Genomic DNA, 24,332 nt, shown 5'->3' with positions numbered 1-24,332 from the left:
CAAACAGTGCACCTTATGCCCAACGCCTCGATCTGGGATGGGTGGTTGTAGGCGATGTCTGCCTCTCAGGTGCCCACAAACCCACAGTAAACTCTTTCAAGACAGACATTCTGAATAACGGGCGCCCTACCTCCCTTAGCCCCTGTGCAAGCAAAATCTATATAAAAGACAAATACACAGAAAGCTGTCCTAAATTCGAGAAGACACAAGCAGAAATAGGCAGACACATTTTCCAGCAAACAGCAGATGATGACAAAACTGCTCTTTCAGTAGAAGATGCATTATTCCTGGAAATTATGCACAGAGACTTTACTAAAGATGAGGCGAACAATTGGGTAGCTCCACTCCCATTCCGCTCCCCCAGACAGCGTTTACCCAACAATAGGGACCAAGCCCTCAGTCGCTTAATGACGCTCCGCAAAACACTGAAAAAGAAACATGAAATGAAAGAACATTACTTTGAGTTTTTAGACAAAACTTTCAGTAAGGGCCACGCTGAACCAGCTCCAGCTTTAGCTCCAGAACAAGAATGCTGGTATCTCCCTAGTTTTGGCATTTATCACCCTCAGAAGCCAGGAAAAATTAGGGTGGTTTTTGATTCAAGTGCGCAATACAACAATGTTTCTCTCAATGATGTGCTACTAAAAGGGCCAGATCTCAATAATACTCTTGTGGGAGTTCTGATGCGTTTCAGGTCCGACCCATACGCAGTCATGGCCGACGTGGAGCAAATGTTTTACAATTTTGTTGTCAGAGAAGACCACCGCAACTACCTTCGCTTCTTGTGGTTCAAAAACCATGATCTGGATGGAGAAGTACAGGAATTCAGGATGAGAGTCCACGTGTTCGGGAACTGCCCCTCCCCATCAGTGGCCATTTATGGACTGAAACGAACAGCGATGGAGGGAGAAAAAGAACACGGCAATGATGTAAGAGAGTTCATTGAACGCCACTTTTATGTGGATGATGGACTAAAATCATTTCCTTCCACTGATGAGGCCATCAACATTCTCTGTGGGGCTCAGAAGATGCTGGCTCAGTGTAACATACGCCTGCATAAAATCTCATCCAACTGTCCTACCATCACAAATGCTTTTCCAAGTGAGGACCTTGCAGCTGACATGCAGGGCCTTGACCTTGGGCAGACACCCATGCAGCGAAGCTTGGGCTTGGGCTGGGACCTGTCTACAGACTTGTTCAGGTTCCAAACAACCGTCAATGAGAAGCCCTTTACCAAGCGTGGAGTATTGTCAGTCGTTAATAGTGTGTATGACCCACTCGGCTTTGCTGTCCCTGTCATTGTAGAGGGCAGGGTCATACTCAGAGACATTTCCACTGACATTTGTGAATGGGACACTGAACTCCCTAAAGACAAATTACAACAGTGGCAACAGTGGAAACACTCCCTCAAACATCTACAACAACTTGAGATTCCCAGAATGTTCACCTCAATACCACTCTCTGCAGCAGTAACTAAGGAAATCCATGTTTTCTGCGATGCCTCTACCAAGGCAGTGGCCGCTGTTGCCTACCTTAAACTCACAGACAGAGATGGTCATAATGAAGTGGGCTTCCTTCTCGGCAAGGCACGGCTTGCCCCAAGACCAGACATCACCATACCCAGACTTGAGCTCTGTGCAGCGGTCCTGGCTGTCGAGGTGGCAGAGTTAGTCGTGGACGAGCTGGACATCGCAGTTGATCAGGTGAGCTTCTATTCAGACTCCAAAGTAGTCCTCGGTTACATCTTCAACACAAAGAGGCGTTTTTACATCTATGTGCACAACAGAGTGGAACGCATCAGGCGATCCACACAAGCTCACCAGTGGCATTATGTGCCCACTCACTTAAATCCTGCTGATCATGCCACGCGCGCATTACCTGCTGAGCAGCTTTCTACCTCCACATGGCTCAGTGGACCTGCTTTTCTTACCAAGTCAGAAATAGGTCAATCTCAGGCAGAGTCGTTTAATCTTGTAGACCCAGAGACTGACAACGAACTGCGTCATGAGGTAACTACTTGTGTTACCACTCTTGCAAAGGATGTTCTCAGTAGTGCCAGATTCGAAAGGTTTTCTAGTTGGAATGTACTACTGAAGACTATATCTAAACTCCGACACATTGTTCAGTCCTTTAAGCAGAACATAGAAGGCACCTGTCAGGGCTGGCACAGCTGTAGTGAGCATTTAACCGAAAAGCAGCTCGATCAAGCTAAGATCATTATCATTCGCACTGTCCAAAGAGAAGTCTATGCAGAAGACATAAGACAGCTTGAAAAGAGTATGCCCCTCAAAAGTTCAAGCCCACTTAGCAAACTGAACCCATTTCTTGATACAAATGGAATCCTCAGAGTGGGTGGGAGACTAAGACGAGCACAGTTGACTTCGGATGAAACAAATCCTATCCTCATCCCTGCCAAACACCACCTTGCCCAGCTCATTATAAGACACTTCCATGTGAAAGTATGCCATCAGGGCAGACATTTTACTGAAGGGGCAGTCAGAGCTGCAGGCTTTTGGATTGTGGGAGGAAAAAGAGCAATAAGCAAAATGATATTCAGCTGCGTGACATGTCGAAAACTAAGAGGCAGACAGCAGGAACAGATTATGGCTGAGCTACCAGAGGATAGGCTGTCCACTGTCAGAAAAACGCGTGGTGGGCAAGCGGATGCAAAGCGATGGGCAGTCATATTTACGTGCATGAGTACACGGGCCATTCACATTGAAGTTATAGAATCAATGGACACGTCATCATTCATCAATGCCCTGCGTCGTTTTTTTGCCATCAGAGGTGCAGTCAAACTTCTTAGGTCCGATTGTGGGACAAATTTTGTGGGTGCCTGCAAAGAGCTGCAAATAGACAAACAGGGCTGCTACAACAGCAAACTAAACAGCTTTCTTGAAGACTCTGGCTGCAAATGGCACCCCCCACATGCATCGCATATGGCTGGCTCCTGGGAGCGAATGATTGGGGTCACGCGCAAAATCCTTGATGCATTGCTCCTAGAACACAGGAATGCAAAGCTTACCCATGAAATACTAGTGACCTTAATGGCTGAAGTCACTGCAATAGTGAATGCTCGTCCGTTAACAGCAGTTTCTGCAGATCCAGATAACCCAGTCATCCTTACCCCAGCCATGCTGCTCACGCAAAAGGTTACGACCCCACCAATCCCACCAGGTCAGTTTGGAAACAGTGATCTGTTCAAAGCTCAATGGAGGCGCGTACAATACTTCGATGATGTCTTCTGGAGACGATGGAAAAAAGAATACATCTCAGGACTTCAGGACCGCCGCAAATGGAAAACAGTAAAGCCTAACCTACAAACAGGAGATGTTGTTCTTTTAAGAGAGACACTCGAACATAGGAACAACTGGCCACTTGGACTTATCACCAAAACCTTTCCCAGTGAGGATGGGCTTGTAAGGAAGATAGAGGTGAGGATTTTCCGCAAGGGTGAACACAAGTGCTACATAAGGCCTATAAGTGAGGTTGTGCTATTGGTGTCTAAGGATTGTACTTAGAAGCAGAAAGTTTGTTTCCTTGTATGTCACTTGCCTTTTACATGTTAGTTGAGGGTGACATTCCATGGATGTCAGGCGGGGAGTATTCTGCCCCTCGGTTGTTACTTTGTTGGGTTTCTTTGGCTGGCGCATTTCTCAGGTTTCCCAATAGTGGGCAGTATTACCCCTTCAGTTTGTGGCTTCTTCTTTGGTTATTTGGTGTGCACTACACTGCCCCCGTGATGGGTTGTAAGCAGCAGGCAAAGTTCACGCAGGCAGTGGGAGAGAATGCATGGAGCAGAGAACAAGCTGCGAAACTTTAAGCCCAGTGTACATTGTTGGGGAGTTTGTTGAGCCATAATCTGTAAGTAAGCAATGTCTAACTTCATTTTCTGTAAGATTTGTTACTTTCATGTTACTTAAAAGGTTATTTGAACGTATAAGGAAAGATGTTTATGGTGAATGTAAAGCGTAAGGAAAGCTATGTTGCTAACTTCTGTTTTGTTTACAAAATATGTTGATACTGATGCTTACGTATTATTTTACTGTATGTTCACAGTCTTACAATGGCTGTAGCTCAGGAGGTAGAGCAGGTCACCTACTGATCGGAAGGTCGGTGGTTCAATCCCAGGCTCCTCCAGTCTGCATGTCAAGTATCCTTGGGCAAGATACTAACCCCAACTTGCTCTCCGATGCATCCATCGGAGTATGAATGTGTATGAATGTCGTTAGAAAGCACTAAGTGTAGATAAAGTGCTTGTGAGAATGGGTATGATTGGGTGAGTGAGGCATGTTGTATAGAGCGCTTTGAGTACTCCGTGAGAGTAGAAAAGCGCTATATAAGAATCAGTCCATTACCATTTACAAATTAAAAGAGGAAAAAAATGGTCTTCAGTTAAAGACACAAAGACAAAACGATGTGTCCTGTCGTTCCTGGAACCATCTCCTCTTATGTTAAGCTCGCTGCATAGGGTGAATAGCCATACATTCACCTGAGGGCAGCAGAGGCACCCAGATACCGGTGCTAATCGATTCTGGGGCCACTGCTAACTGCTTAACTGAAGCTACCTACAACAAACTGACAACACGTCCTACGTTGACCTCTACAGACATCAAGATTTACCCATACCACTCATCTACGTCTCTCCCTGTGTGTGGTGCATTCAGGTGCAGTGTGGAAAAACAAGACAAAACAGTTAGGTGTTCCTTCTTCGTCATTAAAGGAGGAGGTTTCAATATTTTTGAGTTTTGAAACCTCAAAAGCCTTGGGACTCCTCCATATTGTCACTGCGGTCTCTTCTCAGTCTCAACGTTCTGTTGCAGACAAGCTAGTAGAACAACACCCGGAACTTTTCAAGGGAATTGGAAAACTCAGAGATTTTCAAGTGAAACTGCATATAAACACAGATGTAAAATCAACCTGTCAACCACACAGAAGTGTTCCTTTTCATTTACGTCAAAAAGTGGAGGACAAACTTCAGAAATTAGAAGCTGATGACATTATTGAAAAGGTTTACGGGACCAACACCGTGGGTTTCACCCATTGTAACACTTCAAAACCAAAGGATCCGGACGACGTACGGATATGTGTGGACATGAGACAAGCAAACACTGCAATCGAACGAGAACGTCACGACCACGATTGATGATGTAATCCATGAGCTGAATGGATCTACGGTGTTCTCAAAATTTGATCTCGGGGCAGGATACCACCAATTTGAATTACACCCTGACAGCCGCTACATTACGACGTTCACTACTCATCTGTGATTTCAGCGCAATAAAAGACTGAGCTTTGGAGTCTCTTCTGCAGCTGAAGTCTTCCAAAATGCTATTTATCAGACGCTGCAAGGACTGAACGGAGTCAAAAATCTCAGTGATGACATTATAGTCTTTGGCAGGGACCAGGCTGATCATGACAGCAATCTTTCTCTTTAAGTGACTATCAGAGTCAGGTCTTACTCTGAATCGAGAAAAGTGTGAATTTAATAAAACAAAACTTGAGTTTTTTGGTTTCATCTTCTCTGCAGGTGGCGTTTCAGCAGATCCTAAAAAGGTTGCAGCAGTTCAACACGCTCCCAACCCAAAAACACCTGCTGACATCAAAAGTCTCCTTGGCATGGCCAATTACTGCTCAAGGTTCATCAGAGACTTCTCATCGATCTCTGAGCCACTGCGCAGGCTCACACACAAGGCCACCCCTTGGACATGGGGTCAAGACCAAGAAACTGCGTTGCAGGCACTCAAGGTCAGTCTCACAAGCGACACGACAATGTCCTACTTCTATCCCAGCAGACAGACTGAACTGATTGTTGATGCTAGTCCAGTAGGACTGGGCGCCATCCTCTGTCAAAAAGATGAAAAGGGGATGAAGCACATTATTGCATATGCAAGCAGAGCACTGAGTGATGTGGAAACGAGATACTCGCAGACTGAGAAAGAAGCACTCGCCATTGTGTGCAGTTGCGAACATTTCCATTTCTATGTTTATGGACATCCATTCACACTGGTGACCGATCACAAGGCACTCAAAATCATCTGGAATAACCCAAGATCAAAACCACCTGCCAGAATAGAAAGATGGGGACTGAGACTTCAGCCATATAATTTCAGAGTGGAATACAGAAAAGGTGCTGATAATCCAGCTGACTTTATGTCACGTCATCCAGTGCCAACACAGGAGAATGAAAGTGCTCGTGCATGTAAGGTTGCAGAAGAGTATGTCAAGTTCTTCTCTTATCACTCCAAAAGCCATGACACTTCACGAGATAAAAACAGAGACTCTGAAAGACCAGGTTCTGCAGGAAGTCATCGGTCACATCAGGAACAACACGTGGCATCTAACAGATAAATCCCAGCATGCTGACATTTTGAAATCATTCAAACATGTTCAAAGTGAACTAACAGTAGCTGACTCATCTGACTTCATACTCAGAGGCACGAGGATAGTTATTCCAACTGTCCTACAAGAAAGAGCAATACAACTGGCACACGAAGGGCACCAGGGTATCGTCAAGACCAAAGCGCTGCCACGTACCAAAGTATGGTTCCCAGAGATCGATCGGAAAGCAGAATCTGCAGTTCAAAACTGTCTGCCATGCCAAGCTAGCACACCTGTCACACACACTGACCCTCTGCAGATGTCACCATTACCCGAAACGCCCTGGCACAGTGTCAGTGCAGACGTTTATGGACCGCTCCCTACGGGGGAAATACCTGCTCGTTATCACAGACGAGTATTCTCGCTATCCAGTCGTTGAAAGTGTACGCTCAACATCAGCATCTTCTGTTATCCCAGTCATTGACAAAGTGTTCTCCATGTTTGGAATCCCAAGGACAGTAAAAACTGACAATGGTCCTCCTTTTAACAGTGAGGCTTTCTCACAGTTTGCAGACTACCTAGGATTTCATCATCGCAAAAATCAAACCTTGTTGGCCTCAGGCGAACGCCATTGCTGAGAGATTTACGAGAACCCTATGCAAAGCACTGAGAGTTGCCGAGATGCAGGGCACACCATGGAGACAGCAACTAAACATCTTTCTTCGTGAGTACAGATCTACACCTCATTGCACAACAGCAAGCTCACCAGCTGAAATACTGTTTCAACGCCAGCTATACACCAAGCTCCCTTTCGTTAACACCACTCCACGGAAGTGTTCAGACGCTGAAGTGAGAGCAAGGGATGATAGTGCAAAGATCAAGATGAAGGTGATCGCAGATGCAACTCGTCGCGTCAGACTGGGTGACACAGTGCTGCATCGCCAACCCAAGCACAACAAATTATCCACACCATACAATGCAAAACCCTATAAAGTGACTAAAGTTAAGGGTTCTGAAATTACAGCTACAAGGGATGGACACTCAATTGTCAGCAATGCCTCATGCTTCAAGAAAATCAGACATGGACTTGAAGATGCCCCACCTGGACGACATGTCGACCCCGCCTTGACAGACAAGCCCAGATACCCAGTCAGATCAAACAGACGCGTACCTATGCATCTGTCTGATTACATCAGATCTAAGACTTGAATATCTGAGTGACCCGTTAAAGGTTACGCTGCGTGTAACATGTTTGTTGTTCCTGAATCTAACACTGTAACCAGTATTCTAGTGTTGAATGTTGATAGTGATTAGTCAGAGATCTGCGCAAATGCAGTGCTGTTTAAGTGATGTTTAGGTGTGGAGAAACTCAAGTAATAAGAACGTTCAGTAATTTTATTAGGTGTTGTTATCATAGGTTCAGATTAATAATTCACCTCACTGAGTACCTAAGTTTGTTAAAGAAAAAAAAAAGGAGGTGATTGTGATGTTTACAGAACTTTTATTTTGAAAGGTCGAATGTAAGGCAGAAGGAGGATATAGAAAAAGGAGACAACAGAAAACGGTAGATGAACAAGTTAGCGCTGCAGACTGTGTTGCCGCTGCAAGCCTGAGAATTAAAGAATGGAACTGAGAAAGACTGAAGGTGTCATCATTAATGTTTGAGGCATGCAAACATAACAGTACCGCTGAAAGCGGCCGTCATCCAGGCGCAGCTCCTGGAGCAAATGGTGAAAACTCCAAAAAAACTTTAAAAAAAAACAAAAAAACAAAAAAAAACACATCCCCATTTTAAAATGTCATGTGACAATCTGATTGGCTTACGGAATGATGATGTCACAAGATGTGACATCATTAATACCTTTGATCCTTTGAAGTTCTGAAGTCTATAAATAGGGATCAGAAGCAGCAATTTTAAAACAGTTTGTTCGCAGACTTCAAACGTTCGACACGAGATACATTTGCAAATATTTCTAAGCCTTTTCAGAGTCACTGTGCACAGGCTCCAACATGGGACGAAAACGCCGACAAAGAAAAATAAATAATGCTGCCTCTCCTTCGTGGTCTGGCCAGCCAATCTCTTCAGGAGAAATAACCATGGATGTTGTCTTATCAATCCAAAGGGCATTACAGGAAAGTCAGAAGGAAAACTCTGACCTCCATGACAAAGTTAAACAAATTGAAGAAGAGAAGCTTCAACTAGAGGAGAAGTGCAGACAATTGGAAGCACGAAATAAAGACCTGGAAGGAAAACAGCAACGGCAGCCTGATATAAAAATTATCAATGAGGGAATGAAGTTTGGTCAAGGACGAAAGAATTTTTTTTCCCGTATTTTTTCATCGGGAACACAGAGTGCTGAATTAAAAGAAACATCTGCCCAGCTTCAAGGAAAGAAAGCTACTATTGAGGAGATACAGATACTTCAAGGAAAGCTCGATGAAGCTGAGAAAACAATTGAAAAAATCCGCCAACAGAAGACTGAACAGGAAGTACAAATGGAGCACAAACTGAAAGAGCTTCTTGAAGAAAAAAAGCAACAGGAAGAAGAAAAACGTATTATCCAGGACTTTGAGAGAAGGAATCTAGAACTGCGAGAATTTTGTAATGAAATGATGGAAAAAACATCTGAACTGGAAAGAAAAAAGACAATGCGACTGCAGCGCAAACTCAAAGACATGAGGGAAATGTGCGTAGATCTGGCAGTCAGGTTTGGTGAAACAGAGTTCAAAAATATAGAGCTTCTTGAAGAAAAAGAGAAACAGGAAGAAGAAAAACGTATTCTCCAGGATTTTGAGAGAAGGAATCTAGAACTGCGAGAATTTTGTAATGAAATGAAGGACAAAACACCTGAACTGGAAAGAGAAACAGAAATACCAATGGAGGACAAACTCAAAGCCATGAGGGAAATGTACGTAGAGCTGAAAGTCAGGTTTGATGAAACAGAGTGCAAAAATAAAGAGCTTCTTGAAGAAAAAGAGAAACAGGAAGAAGAAAAACGTATTCTCCAGGACTTTGAGAGAAGGAATCTAGAACTGCGAGAATTTTGTAATGAAATGAGGGAGAAAACACCTGACCTGGAAAGAGAAAATGAAATACTGGAAAGACAATGTTCAGAGATGCAGTGTACGATCGATGGAATGAGGAAAAAACACTCAGAGCTCATGAATGAGATGTTGTTGAGGGTCAGTGACTTGAAGAGCCAAATAACTGAAATGCAGGCACAAAAGCAACAACAAGAGAAAAAATATGAATACCTGCTGCTTATGCATCAAGTATTCAAGAGAAAAATTGACCTGATAGAAGAGATGTACAAGAAAAAACAAGAGAGAAATACAGACATGTGCAAGGCAAATCAAATGGAGGCGGCAACGTACAAAGACCCGGAAGAAAAGCCTAGAAAAGAACAAGCAGGATTAAAAGAAATGGAGCAAAGATGCAAGCAACTCGAGGAGCAAAATGCAGAAACAAACGATCAGTTGAGAACCCTTATCCTGGAGAAAAAAGCGCTCATGGAAAAATACCTGGAAATGAAGAAAAGAGGCGTCTGCTGGTTATTCAGATGATTTAGCCTCGTCCTCCTCCACCTGTGATCCATCTTAATTTTCACCTCTCATGTCCCCCCTCTCCCTTTCTCTCCTAACACATATTCCCTACCTTCTTAATCTTTTTTCTTTTTTTCCACCCTCACCCTCTCCCCCAACCAGTCCCAGCAGTTGACTGCCCCCTCCTGAGCCTGGTTCTGCTGGAGGCTTCTGCCCGTTAAAAGGCAGTTTTTCCTCCCCACTGTCGCCTAGTGCTTGCTCAGAGGGGATTGTTGGGGTTTTCTCCCCTTCCCCCTCCCCCCCCCCCTTCATTTATTTATTTGATTGTTTAAGTTTCCTTTTATGTTGTTTCTGTAGTTACTTGTTTTACTTTTTTCAACTTATGTAACAAAATAATAAACCAATTGAATTTATCCTTTGAGTATTTTTCATCTAATCTTTACAGAATTAAGCTCTGTCTTTTATTTGCTTGTTAAAACTCCATAAATGGTGAAGTAAAAACCTGGGATATGGTTTAAAACATTGAAAAAGACTAACCAACTAGTCTAAAACTAAGAAACGCTTAAATATTACGTTAAATTGAAAACAGTTAAAAAGAGATATCCCTGTTCATAAATGTCATGTGATAATCTCATTGGCTTATGGAGTGATGATGACATCATCACTCCTGGAGGGAAAAAGACGCACCAAAGTGGCAGGAAGACGAAGAAAAAACATGGCATAATGATACTTTTACGTTTTGAAATCTACAAAGGTTTGCACTGTGAGAATCAACTTGTGAGAACTGTGACTAATCTTCATGTGTGTGTGTAAAAAAAAAAAATAAATAAAGTGTATAAAGTGTGTGGCGAGGGGCTAGTTATTCTGAGAAACCCTGCTGCAATAAATGAGGGACCACTGTATATACTTTCTCTATGAGTCTCCAGGTGAAGGCACAGCCATGAAGTCGTCCACTAGACAGTCCCAGATGGCCGTCGCTACCTGGGGGATGATCTGGCACACCGTGGACACACCGACTCTGTAACTGAACGCGATGGTCCTGGAGGAGTCCCTGGTGTCAAGGAACCTGGACAAAATTGTTCAAAATTAATATTATGTGTACTGCAGTTACAAAATTACAAAAAATTACAAAATATTCAAACTCCAAAATACTTTTGTGATGTCAGATTTAAATTACAAAACATAAATCTTACATAAAACATTTTGTAATTATAAGGATAATTACATAATATATATTAGATATAATATAAAACAGTCAGTTGTGTTTTGTTTTAACTTTAACATATCATAATTTGATTGGTAGCAACTTTTACCACTACAGTGAGCCAATCACTCATAATTCCTAAACATGTCAATCAGGTAGGAATGAAGTAAGACATTCATAGAAATAAAGAGTTGTATGTAGCCCTTTCCTTGCATAAATCATTGTTAATATTTTTGAAAAATTAGCCTGTGATAAGACAGCATATCAAGATAGAATATGCTGGATAGAACCATATAACTAAAGATGAACCAAACTGTTCACAATTTTATCTAACTCTCAGTTTTAAGAAAGGCTGGTGACCCCTGTTATAGAGTCTGACAGCTGCGGGGATTATATATAAATATTCAACTATACCAGAATTAAACCAGGTCTAAATAAAAAAACGGAGTGAGTATCACTACAAAGATTAACCCACAGTGGTCCTCATACCACAGTTTGATATCAGCAAACACCGAGAGCATACACTGATATGACACCACAGCCTTGCTATCAATGCAAACACTGATAACACAGCATAAATCGAATTAAATCGGGACTTGATGAGACCTTTTGAGTAGGGCTGGGCGATATGGCCTAAAATCCATATCGCAATATAATTTAGAATAGAATTAGAATAGAATAGAATTCAACTTTATTGTCATTGCACATGCACAGGTACAGGGCAACGAAATGCAGTTTGCATCCATCCAGAAGTGCTTTAGTGATATAGATATATTACAATATATATTAGCAATAATATAGATATGTAAGTATGTTACAGAAATGGGTCTATTATGGTATGTTATAATGTACACGGTATGAAGCATGTTATGAATATTCTATAACTATAAGTATGTACAGGCTGTAGTGAGTACAATCTATGTACAGGATATAAATATGAAATAAGAAAAAAAAAAAAAAAACTATACAGAAATCTGAGATATACAGTTATACAGAAATGTGAACTATGCAAGTTATAAACAGTTGTAGGATTAAAAATTATCGTATGATTATTTACACAGAACTATACAGTAGTGCAGTTAAGATAAGTGAGATATGTGGATAATTTCTACAGAGGTATATAAAGTGCTAGTGGTTGTGAGTGGTGGTTCAGTCCATGTTATTATTGTGTGTTTGAGGGTACGGTTGTCCATTGTGTGTGTGTGTAGGTGGTTGTGGGTGTGTGTATGTCCAGTCCATGAGTTTAACGTGGGTCAGATGTCAGGAGGCAGAGTTCAGGAGTCTGACAGCTGTGGGGAAGAAGCTGTTCCGGTACCTGGTGGTCTTAATCCGGAGGCTCCTGTAGCGCCTCCTAGAGGGCAGGAGGGTGAAGAGTCTATGTGATGGGTGACTGGGGTCTTTGATGATTTTCCCAGCCCTTTTCAGACACCGCTTCCTGTAGATGTCTTTTATGGCAGGAAGTGGTGCTCCGGCGATGCGCTGGGCAGTTTTCACGACCCTCTGCAACGCCTTCTGGTCCGAGGCAGAGCAGTTCCCATACCAGACTGTTATACAGTTGGTCAGGATGCTCTCGATGGTACAGCGATAGAAGTTCACCAGGATGTCTGAGGACAGGTGGTTTTTCCTCAGAGTCCTCAAGAAGAAGAGGCGCTGGTGAGCCTTCTTGACCAGCTTGGAGCAGTTGGTCGTCCAGATGAGATCCTCGGAGATGTGGACTCCCAGGAACTTGAAGCTGCTCACACGCTCCACAGCCGTCCCCTTAATGTGGATGGGTGGATGTGGGTCAGCATTCCTCCTGTAGTCCATGATGAGCTCCTTGGTCTTCTCTGTGTTAAGCAGCAGGTTGTTTCTGTCGCACCACTCAGCCAGACGATCTACCTCCTCCCTGTAGGCGGCCTCATCGTTGTCACTGATGAGGCCAATCACCGTGGTGTCATCTGCAAACTTAATGATGGTGTTGGAACCATCAGCAGGTCTGCAGTCGTGGGTGAAGAGGGAGTAGAGGAAAGGGCTCATCACACAGCCTTGTGGTACACCGGTGTTCATTGTGATTGTAGATGAGCAGTGGTTATCCAGCCGGACATGTTGGGGGCGGTTGGTCAGGAAGTCCAGTAACCATTTGCAGATGAGGGAACTGATGCCCAGGTCTGTCAGTTTTCTGATGAGTTGTGAGGGGTGGATTGTGTTGAATGCTGAACTGAAGTCTATAAACAGCATTCTGGCGTATGTGTTGTTGTTGTCCAGGTGTGAGAGGACAGAGTGCAGTGCGATGGAGACTGCATCTTCTGTGCTCCTGTTCTGGCGGTATTGCGAATTGGTGGGGGTCCAGGGTGGGGGGGAGACAGGATTTGAAGTGTGCTAGGACCAGCTGCTCTAAGCACTTAGTGATGATGGGGGTGAGTGCTACTGGGCGGTAGTCATTGAGGCAAGATGGGTTGGAGTTTTTGGGTATCGGGACGATGGAGGTGGATTTGAAGCAGGCCGGTACCACAGCGTAGGCCAAGGACAGGTTGAATATGTCTGTGAGCACTCCTGCAAGCTCCCCAAAATTTGAAGCATGTGCGGTAATGATATATATCACGATATAAGCCAAATAACTATATATGTAAGATTTAAATGTGCTGTTGCTCACAAGTAAAATGTGAAATAATCAGCAGCTTGTTTTGATTTCAATATTTATTTCCCATAATAAGTTCAACAGGGCAGATGTACTTAAAATGAGGCTTCAGTTTAGGCAAAATAAAGGCAAATATTACAAACTACACAAAAAGTAGCCGCTAAAGCCTTTAAGTTTCAAAATAGAACAAACAAAACAGACTACTAAATTGTCAGTTCCACTTAGAAACAAAATATTAATTCTAAAAATAAATCTTAGTTTATTTTACAGAAGAAGAGACAAAATTGACTAACTTATATAATATTGCTTTGGAAGCGCTGTCTGACAGACATGTTTATGTTCAAGAAGTTGGTAACGAGGATCCATTAACTTAATTAGCTGCTTGAATCCTTCATTGTGGACCGTGTTTATTGGTAGCATGTCTTTAGCAAGACAGTAAGCTATGGCATTCGTTATGTTGCCATGTGTCTTAGCTTTTTTGTCATATGGTAAGACGCTGGAGAAAGCAGACTCAATTGACTGTTGCTGCTTCACAGGGATTCCCCTGGTTGTTTTCGATGACGAATTAGCGCTTTCAGTCAGAGATTGAGCGTGGGTGGTACTGCTTCAGGTGATAAAAAAGGTTTGTTGTATTTCCAGACTTTGTGCGAACATGCTTTCGGCACAATTTACAGTGCCCATTACTCTGTTTTTTGTCAGACTTCAAATAGCCGAAATACCTCCACACTACGGAACTTCTCTGGCCTTTCCTTTCGACAATCTCTCCGGCACTGGAACCGTCATCTGTGCTCTCTTCGGTAACTTGGTCACCTAGACTTTTCTCTAGTCGGAACACTCATTTTCTCCATTACCCGGCCTCACGGCGGCTGGCTGCTTCCCAAACAAATACACATGCGCGGCTTGGCACCTGAGCTGTACATAACAAGTTACGTGACGTGACGCTGCAGCTGTGATTGGTTTGGCTCTGCACTACTTAATTTGTATTGGCTATTCATTTTTATAAGAGAGGAAGAGAGAGAGAGAGAGAGAGATGAGGTCTATCGCAATAGTTTAATTTTTCTATCGAGAAAAAGGTATTTCGCAATACATATCGTTATTGTTCTATCGCCCAGCTCTAATCACTGATATATATTCTTTTCTTCTGTATAACGTATTTTCCACAAAAAAAATCCTTTAATTTTCTCAAAAATCGAGAGTGTGCCTTATGTATGAATTCTGGTGACCTCGAACCGATTTCTGCGTGCAAAAATTGTTTAAAAAACGTTAAAAAAAAATGTTTTAGCACAACTTTGGTAAGCCGCACTGCTTGATGGATTGTCAGAGCATTACGACTGCCGTGGTGAGGAGCTTCGCGGAGTAATCTGGGTCCAAAACTCCGTCCATTTCAGGTCCCAAAGTCAAATGAACACTAAGAGTTAAAAACGGTCTAAATTCTTTCATCTTTAATTAAATCATCAGCGTTGCTGCTTTATCGGGTGTAACAATTAAGCTTTACATCCAAGAAAACAGAATTTATTAAATTTAACGGAGTTAGAAGTTAACAGGAAGTTAGCTCGCTAGTTTCCACCTAAACATTTCATACCATGTTCTGACAGAGACTTTTGAAACTAATTCAAACGTACAGCTCTGCTACCACTTCCAACATAAATGAAGACAGAAAACTAAACAGCAGTGGCGTTTGTAGGGTTACTGAAGTTGGATTACCTGGTATATAATGATGTGCTACGTGATTGCTAGCGACATAGCTATGTTAGCATAACATTAGCACAGTGAAACTGGAGGATGAACGCCAACTTTTTTTCCACTCATTAAAAGTTAACGTGAGGGATTCTGGTGGTCAGGGACAAATGCAATTGCATAGCAGGATGCTATTCACCGGCCAAACTTCAGTCAGGAGAACAACTGAGATTATTCATCCACAATACGAGGTTAGTTATTAATATACTGCAACAACATGTGAATAGAACAGCTGCAAGAGAATTCAACATTAATGAATCAATGTTACGGAAGTGGAGGAAGCGCAGTTTTTGGCTTTCCCCATATTTCAAAAGTGCTTCATCTCTTTGCTATGACTGTCGCCCGCCATAATTTGCAGATGATAATGGTTTTAGCCACTGCTATGCTTTCGACCAAAACAGGCGCAGCTTGATGACATCATCAACATGCGCTATCGGATAGAGCGGTATAGTCAAAATCTCTATCGTTGGCCAAATTTATATCGTTTCTGTCGTGTATCGTTTATATCGCCCACCCCTACTATACGCTTCTTCTGTGCTATACTCTCAACAGCATATTAAACATATCAGGTCCCCATAAGAAGAATCATGTGATAACGGCTGTCTAAATGACTCGGGTAAAGTTTGTAGCATGCCTGCGTGTTGTTTTTGTCTGCTTCCACTTGTCTTTGCACTGGGATGATGTCAGAGTAAATGTGCAGTCATATTCATTGTGTTCCCACTAGTGCTGTCAGCGTTAATCTTGTTGAAATTACGTTAAGGGCACAACACTGCAAATCTCCGTTAACGAGCTACCGCGGATCGCCCCATGCGTGGGGCTGGATGGTGTCAACACGTTAATGAGCTAATGCACTAGTTCCCACCAATTGAGCATTGCATGGCACATCCAACATACTGTTTTACTTTTGTCCATGATGCGCTTACCTTCAGAGTCATACTTCACATGAAGTCCAAAATAGTTCCAAACGCCAGATCTGAATCTGTATCCCAATTCAGGGTCTGCAGCCTTAAAGTATGCAGCCTTAATGGTCCTCAAGGGCCGCGTACTCAAAGACTGTTAAGTCCGGAAGTGCGAGGCTTGTGAAATGGGACGGTCTAGAGCTTAGCAAATGTAACCCTATAATATGGTAGCAACACTGTGTCAACTCAGACCTTAGAAGCTTTTTCGGTATTTAAGCCAGAAAAGGATTGATTTTGATCAATTAAGAGACAAAATGTCACAGCGTGACAATAAAAGACCATCGTCTAGCTCCAAGACGAAGCTACTGCTAAAGGCTAGTGCTAGACAAACAACCGGGTCGGTAAACCCACTGCTTGACAACTGCCATGACTATACAGCTCTTTCACTACCTCTCCCAATAACTGAGGACGTAATGGACGAGTTTCCACCTCTACCCGTCTCACCCAGCCAGTCACCGGCGCCAAAGAAAGCGATGCATTCAAAGGTAGATAACGTGGATATTGTTGAAACTCTATCAAAGCTAATAAACGAAAGGATGGATAACCTTGCACTACAGATTGCCGGGATCAATAAAACTGTGGACTTTGCATGTGAAGAGATAAAAGATGTCAAATGCAGAGTGGGCACATTGGAGCAGAAAATCTTCAAAGAGGAAGAGCGTATGGATAAAAACCAGCAAAGAATCACAGATCTCGAGCGATATTCCAGACGGTGGAACCTCAGGCTGTTTGGTGTCAAAGAAGAGCAACAGGAGGATACATGGAAAGTTGCTTTTGAGATTTGTCAGGCTGTGTTTCCTGAATGTAAAAACCAACTTTATGACACCATTGACACCTGTCAAAAGATTTTACCTTATTACCTTCATGTATAGCCTTATTTGAATTTTGTAGTAATGCCTGTACATAGCGTGTCAGCAAATTCTTTAGCTGGAACAAAGTGATCACATGAGGAAGTTGCTCAAGTTTAGACAACACCCACATGTATTGTTTTAACTCACTACAAGATCGTTAATCAACTTGTCCATCTTTGTCTTGCAAGGCTGCATCCTGTGCAGCCTCGTATGCAATCACTAGATAAGAAGTTGTTTCTTCCTAACTTGTTCTCCACCCATGAGTGTTACGTGAGTAGGGCAGTATATAATAAAGTCTGACCAGATGCCTGGCGCGCTTTTCCTGCACGTTTCTGTAGTCGACAGAACGTGGTCAGGCATTCGCCCATGTACATGAATTAACTCTGGGCCCGTGATTCTTTGCCTTCCTGAGGTTTTTCTCCTTACAACACCGTACATCGGGTTGGCTCCAAACGCCCAAACAACACCAGTCCCAGACCTATTATCATCCAGTTCATCTCCCACAGAACCAGAGATAGCCTGTGGAAAACAGCCAAGACATCTCCATTCTTAAAGGAGAACCGGGACTTGAAGTTTGCTGAGGACCTTTCCAGAGAAGAGAAGGAGCGCCGGAGCAAGTTGTGGCCCATTATCGAGAAGGCTCACAGAGAAAATAAAAAGGCCTATTACGTCGGATGCCGGGGTTTTGTTAATGGGACAGAAGTTTTCCCGTCTTCAGAATGAGAGATGAATATGGGGGGAGCTAAGGAATAGAAAAGACCCTACAATGTTGCACAGTTGCTTGGACTTGGTTGACTGTTTTTCATTGATCCTTCTGGTGTTTTGGATCATTAAGTCTATGCCTCATTTATAGTGTGAGGACACTTTAAGTTTCAGCACCTGAGTTGTATCCTAAAAAATATTTCGTGTATTTCTGCCGAGTTATTTTCATCCTTGCAATGCTCGGTCCCTTAGTGAGGTTTATTTTTTGTTAAGCACACAATATTGGTTCCTTAAATTTCTAGCTGTTTATTTTTTTGTTTTCTTAATTGTCATTTTCTATTGTTTCCCTTAATGCCAGGGGGTTGAGACAGATCTGTAAACGTAAAGCCTTACTTTTGTTTGCTAAGAAATATAAAAGTCATTTTTGTTTTTTCCAAGAAAGCCATTCTGTATCTGCTGATGTGAACTTCTGGAAGTCTCAGTGGGGTAACGATGTTTGGTATTCGCACGGCACAGAGAGGTCAGCTGGGGTCACAACTCTCAAAGGTAGCTTCGAAGGTATTGTTCTACATTCAGATTGTGACTCTTTGGGTCATTATATTTGTCTGGTAGTAGAATACAATCACTCCATTTTCATAATTGTCAATTTATATGGCTATAATACCAAACCTGAAAATGATAATTTAATTGACTCTTTAGATACAAGGATTAGTTTTTGGCTCTCTAAATATCCCAGTTCAAACTTAATAATTGGAGGAGATTTTAATGTTTCACTGAATGACACTATAGATAGATGGCCCCCAGCACAACATTTTAGGAAAAATTTGAGATTGGAAACATTTATGGATAAATTTAATGTAACTGATATTTGGAGAGACAAATTTCCTGATGATATATCATTTACCTGGAGTAACCATTCTGGTTCAAGGAAATCGCGTATTGATTTCTGGTTAATATCAAGTAGTCTTTCAAAGGACAGTGTCACGGTCAATATCCTTACAACTCCACTTACGGATCATAGAGCAATATATATTAACCTGCAACTCTTTCCTACTATTGCAATTAATAGATCCTCATATTGGAAATTAAATAGCTCGCTTTTGAGCCATACAATTGTAAAATCTGAAATCACACGATTGTTAAAACACTTTATACACAAGGCTAATATTGAGAATTCCTATGGCACAAACTGGGAAATTTTTAAATTTGAGACGAGTAAAATGTTGAGACAGTATGGGGCAAAAATAGCTAAGTCAAAGGCAGCAGAAGAAGAAAATCTAATTGTTTAAATTTCCGCAATATATCAACTCCCACCAGACGAGGTCTCGGAGGAGGATAGATTACATCTTAGGTTCTTTCAATCTAAACTGGATAAGATTTACCGCCAGAAAGCTGAAGGAGCTTTCATTCGTTCAAGAAAAAGATGGATAGAGGAGGGAGAGCAGAATTCTGCTTATTTTTTCCGCTTAGAAAAACATAGATCTAAAACCAATACTATTCATAAATTGAATATAAATGGTAACGTCAGTGATGATGCAAAAATTATTTCTCAATTTTGTTGTAATTTCTACTCAAAGTTGTATGAATCCAATTATAGCGCAAAGGTCGCTACCCAATTTATTGACTCTGTAAACAATGTTGAAATGATTAAAAGTGCTGATAGGCTTTTTTGTGACAGTCCAATTACTGAAAAAGAGATATTGACATCTATTGAATTTCTTAAAAACAACAAATCTCCAGGCACAGATGGGCTGGTGGCTGAATTCTATAAATCATTCTCTTCTCAGCTTGCACCCTTTTTGTTCCAGGTTTATAATGAAAGTATTGAAAGGGGCACTCTTCCTCCCAGCCTTACTCAAGGACTTATTACTTTAATTCCCAAACCTAAGAAGGACCTACTTTTTATAGACAACTGGAGACCAATAAATAAATAATGATTATAAAATATTAGCTCTATTGCTAGCTAGAAGAATTAAATATATTTTGGACGATATTGTAGACGAGACAGTCTGGTTTTATGACAAACAGGCACATCTCCAATAATATTAGACTCGTCTTGGATATTCTAGACTATTCAGCATTAATATCTGATGACTCATTTATCCTTCTCCTGGACTTCTATAAAGCCTTTGACTCAATTGAGCATGAATTTATATTTCTTACACTTCAGAAATTTGGTTTTGGTGATATCTTCTGCAGAGCTATCAAAACTCTGTATTCCAATGCTAATAGTTCTATTAGAATGAAAAAGGGCACTACTTCTCGTTTTAGTCTTAATCGAGGGGTACGCCAGGGTTGCCCGATTAGCCCTTATCTTTTTTTACTTTGCACCCAAATTCTTGCCTCTCATATTTCGAATAGCCCTGTGAAGGGTATAAACATAGCAGACAGAAAGATTGTCATCAGTCAATTGGCAGATGATACCACAATTTTTCTTAAAAATGCCAGCCAAGTGCCAATTGCTTTACGTGTAATAGAGGATTCCTCAAAAGGGTCTGGGTTGGTCCTAAACTTAAATAAATGTCAATTATTACCTGTCAAAGAGTGTAATATTCAGAGTATTTGTAATATAACAGTTAAAAATGAAGCAACATATTTAGGTCTGATTATCTGCAAAGATCCAAAAGACAGAATTTTACTAAATTTTCGCCCAATTATTAAAAAATCCCAAACCAAATTAAATCAATGGTTGCAGAGAGATATTGCTCTCAAAAGCAGAAGGTCTGTCTCGACTGACTTATGCAGCAATTTCTCTGCATGTGGACGGCAAAACTTCTAAGGATATTGACCCAATGCTCTTCAACTTCCTATGGAAAAACGGGACACATTACATCAGAAAAAGTGTATTGATGAATGACTATGAACACGGTGGTCTCAATGTTTTGGATTTTACTACTCTAAACAATACATTTAAGATTTATTGGGCTAAACATTTTCTTAAAAATCCGGTATCCATTTGGAATTTTATTCCTCACTACATTTTCTCTAAGTTTGGTGGTCTAAGTTTTATCTTAGGTTGTGATTATAATATAGATAAGCTCCCAGAAAACCTTTCGATGTTTCACAAACAAGTTCTATTAGCTTGGTCACTTATATATAAACACAACTTTACACCCCATACGTATTCAATTTGGAATAATAGGAATATAGTGTATAAAAATAAATCATTATTTTTTTTTCTAGGTGGGTTGAGAAACGGATCGTTTTAGTGAATCAGCTGTTTAATCCTAATGGGCAGCTTATGTCCTATTCAGAATTCTTAAACACCTATAAATTTCCAGCCACACCCAAAGAATATGCCATATTATTTGATGCAATACCTACAGGTATTATAATGCTTTTTAAAGGTATTCAACCTTGCATATCATCGGTTTCTCTCCCCAACCCTTTAGATTCACACATAGGAAGAATCTGTCTAACAAACCATAGTAAAAGTAATAAGAATATTCGTGCTTTGTTCCAGACAGAATCTAACTATTCCACATGTGGTCTCTTATTGGAATTCCTTTGTCAGTGACATTAACTGGAAAATAGTATGGACAATTCCTAACAAGTATCTCGTAACGAATAAAGTGAAGGAAGTCTCATTTAAAATACTGCATATATTTATCCTGCTAATCATTACATGACAAAGTTCAAAAGGGACATAAATGTGAACTGTGGATTTTGTGGAAGCCATCCTGAGACTGTGCAACACCTCTTCTGGATCTGTTCATACACTAGAACATTTTGGAAAGACTTCAGTAGATTCATTGCTGGACATCTCTATAAAGACTTTACTGTGAAATGGGAAAATGTTGTATTTTGTTTCTTTAGAAGGCAAAAAAAAAAAGAAGATGTTTACTTTATAATAAACTTGTTAGTTATCTTAGCTAAATTTCATTTTCATTAATGCAAATACAGTAACAAAAAACCTAATTTTAAACATTACTATAATGATGTTTTATGTTACATAAAATTGATTAGTAGATCACTTAACAAAAAGGCTATGAAAACTATTACTATTTGTAGTAATTACAAATTATTTGAATGTTTGTAATTCTTTGTATTACACCCCCTGGCATATGTTAATTTTGTTCTGATTGTATACATGTTCTGTATACTGTTTCTTAATAAAGTTTTATATTTAAAAAAATAAAAAATAAAGGCTGCAGACCCTGAATTGGGATACAGCCCAGGCTGTGTCCCAATAAAAAGAGTACTTCAAATGCATACTCCAAATGCGCCGTCGATTTCCCCAAATATGAAGCGTGGTTCGGTGCACGCTTCGTGGTCCCATATATCCCACAATTCATAGCGCGGCGGTGGGTGTGGAATGCAGGCGTGGAATGTGGAATGGGATGATGCAGTTACATGGAAACACAGTTTAAACTGTAACAACCTAGAGAATCTGACAACCTAGAGAATCTGAGAATCTCCATTTACATGCACAAATTGGAGTCTATTAGATAGATATGATACAAACCACTGCAGTGCAATACCTGTAATACCTGCAGCATGTTCTAATCGCTCTAATAGGATATTATGGTCAACAGTATCGAATGCTGCACTAAGATATAGCAGGACAAGCGCAGAGATGAGTCCACTGTCAGAGGCCATAAGAAGATCATTTGTAACCTTCACTAAAGCTGTTTCTGTGCTGTGATGAACTCTGAAACCTGACTGAAACTCTTCAAATAAACCATTCCTCTGCAGATGATCTGTTAGCTGTTTGACAACTACTCTTTCAAGGATTTTTGATATGAAAGGAAGGTTGGAGATTGGCCTATAATTAGCTAAGACTGCTGGGTCTAGAGATGGCTTTTTGAGTAAAGGTTTAACTGCAGCCACCTTGAAGGCCTGTGGTACATAGCCGATTATTAGAGATAGGTTGATCATATATAAGATCGAAGAATTAATCAATGGCAGGACTTCTTTGAGCAGTTTTGTAGGAATGGGGTCTAAAAGACACGTTGGTGGTTTGGAGGAAGTAATTATTTAACATAACTCAGAAAGATCGATTGGAGAAAACGAGTCTAACTTAACATCAATGGTACTAAGAGTAGCTGTAGATAATATTACATCTGTGGGATGATTATTGGTAATTTTTTCTCTAATGATAAAAATTTTATTTGTGAAGAAGTTCATGAAGTCATCACTAGTTAACATTAAAGGGATGGTTGGCTCAAAAGAGCTCTGACTTTTTGTCAGCCTGGCTACAGTGCTGAAGAGAAACCTGGGGTTGTTCTTATTTTCTTCAATCAGTGATAGTTAAATGTTAAATCGAGAATTGAATTCAAAATCCCGCTCCTCACATACAAGGTCTTAAATAATCAGGCCCCATCTTATCTTAATGACCTTGTAGTACCATATCACCCTATTAGAGCACTTCGCTCCCGCTCTGCAGGCCTACTTGTTGTTCCTAGAGTATTTAAAAGTAGAATGGGAGGGAGAGCCTTCAGTTTTCAGGCCCCTCTTCTGTGGAACCAGCTTCCAGTTTGGATTCGGGAGACAGACACTATCTCTACTTTTAAGATTAGGCTTAAAACTTTCCTTTTTGCTAAAGAATATAGTTAGGGCTGGACCAGGTGACCCTGAATCCTCCCTTAGTTATGCTGCAATAGATGTAGACTGCCGGGGGATTCCCATGATACATTGAGTTTTTCCTTTCCAGTCACCTTTCTCGCTCTCTATGTATTAACAGACCTCTCTGTGTTGAATCATATCTGTTATTAACCTCTGTCTCTCTTCCACAGCATGTCTTTTATCCTGTCTTCCTTCTCTCACCCCAACCAGTCGCAGCAGATGGCCCCGCCCCTCCCTGAGCCTGGTTCTGCCGGAGGTTTCTTCCTGTTAAAAGGGAGTTTTTCCTTCCCACTGTCGCCAAAGTGCTTGCTCATAGGGGGTCATATGATTGTTGGGTTTTTCTCTGTATCTATGAAGCGCCTTGAGGCGACTTTTGTTGTGATTTGGTGCTATATAAATAAAATTGAATTGAATTGAATTGAATTGAATTGAATTGACAGCACTTCACCTTTGAACGTCATCGTGTGACAACATATTCATCAGAGCCTCAGAAAGGAAACCTACAAACTTCAATTTTGAACAAGATTTAACAACAAAACAACTGAAACTACACTGAACATTTTTGGTGAGTACTTGCATAGGTAGTTTTAAGGTCATTTTGGTTGATACAGTGAAACATCATAATAAAACACTAGACTCTTTCAAATCTCGCAATTAGTTTTTCTTCAAAATTTGTCCCTGAATCTTGTGTTTTACTGGGTCCTTCAACTTGAACACAAAGAAAAAAAGCTCTGTTTAAGTTATTGAGATGTTGTGTGATTGAGCAGTAAAGTCAGGAATTCACATCATGTAAAAACTAGGGGTGCAACGATACACAAAATTCACGGTTCGAT

The 24,332-nt window shown here is 41.1% G+C and overlaps 1 protein-coding gene across 1 annotated transcript; it reads left to right on the top strand.

Annotated features, from left to right (window-relative positions):
* The first annotated feature begins 8,331 nt into the window (after positions 1-8,331).
* Positions 8,332-9,885, top strand: LOC148100811 (uncharacterized). The gene is made up of 2 exons (XM_087846954.1): positions 8,332-8,825; positions 8,985-9,885. The coding sequence occupies exons 1-2, from the start codon at positions 8,332-8,334 to the stop codon at positions 9,883-9,885; spliced, it is 1,395 nt and encodes a 464-aa protein (XP_087703080.1).
* Positions 9,886-24,332: the final 14,447 nt, after the last annotated feature.

The sequence above is a fragment of the Neolamprologus brichardi genome, chromosome 10 (assembly GCF_056152115.1).
Source record: "Neolamprologus brichardi isolate AB-2024 chromosome 10, ASM5615211v1, whole genome shotgun sequence".
Taxonomy (NCBI): Eukaryota; Metazoa; Chordata; class Actinopteri; order Cichliformes; family Cichlidae; genus Neolamprologus; species Neolamprologus brichardi.
Note: the sequence above shows the minus strand (reverse complement) of the source record. Positions and strands in the feature narration are given on the sequence as shown.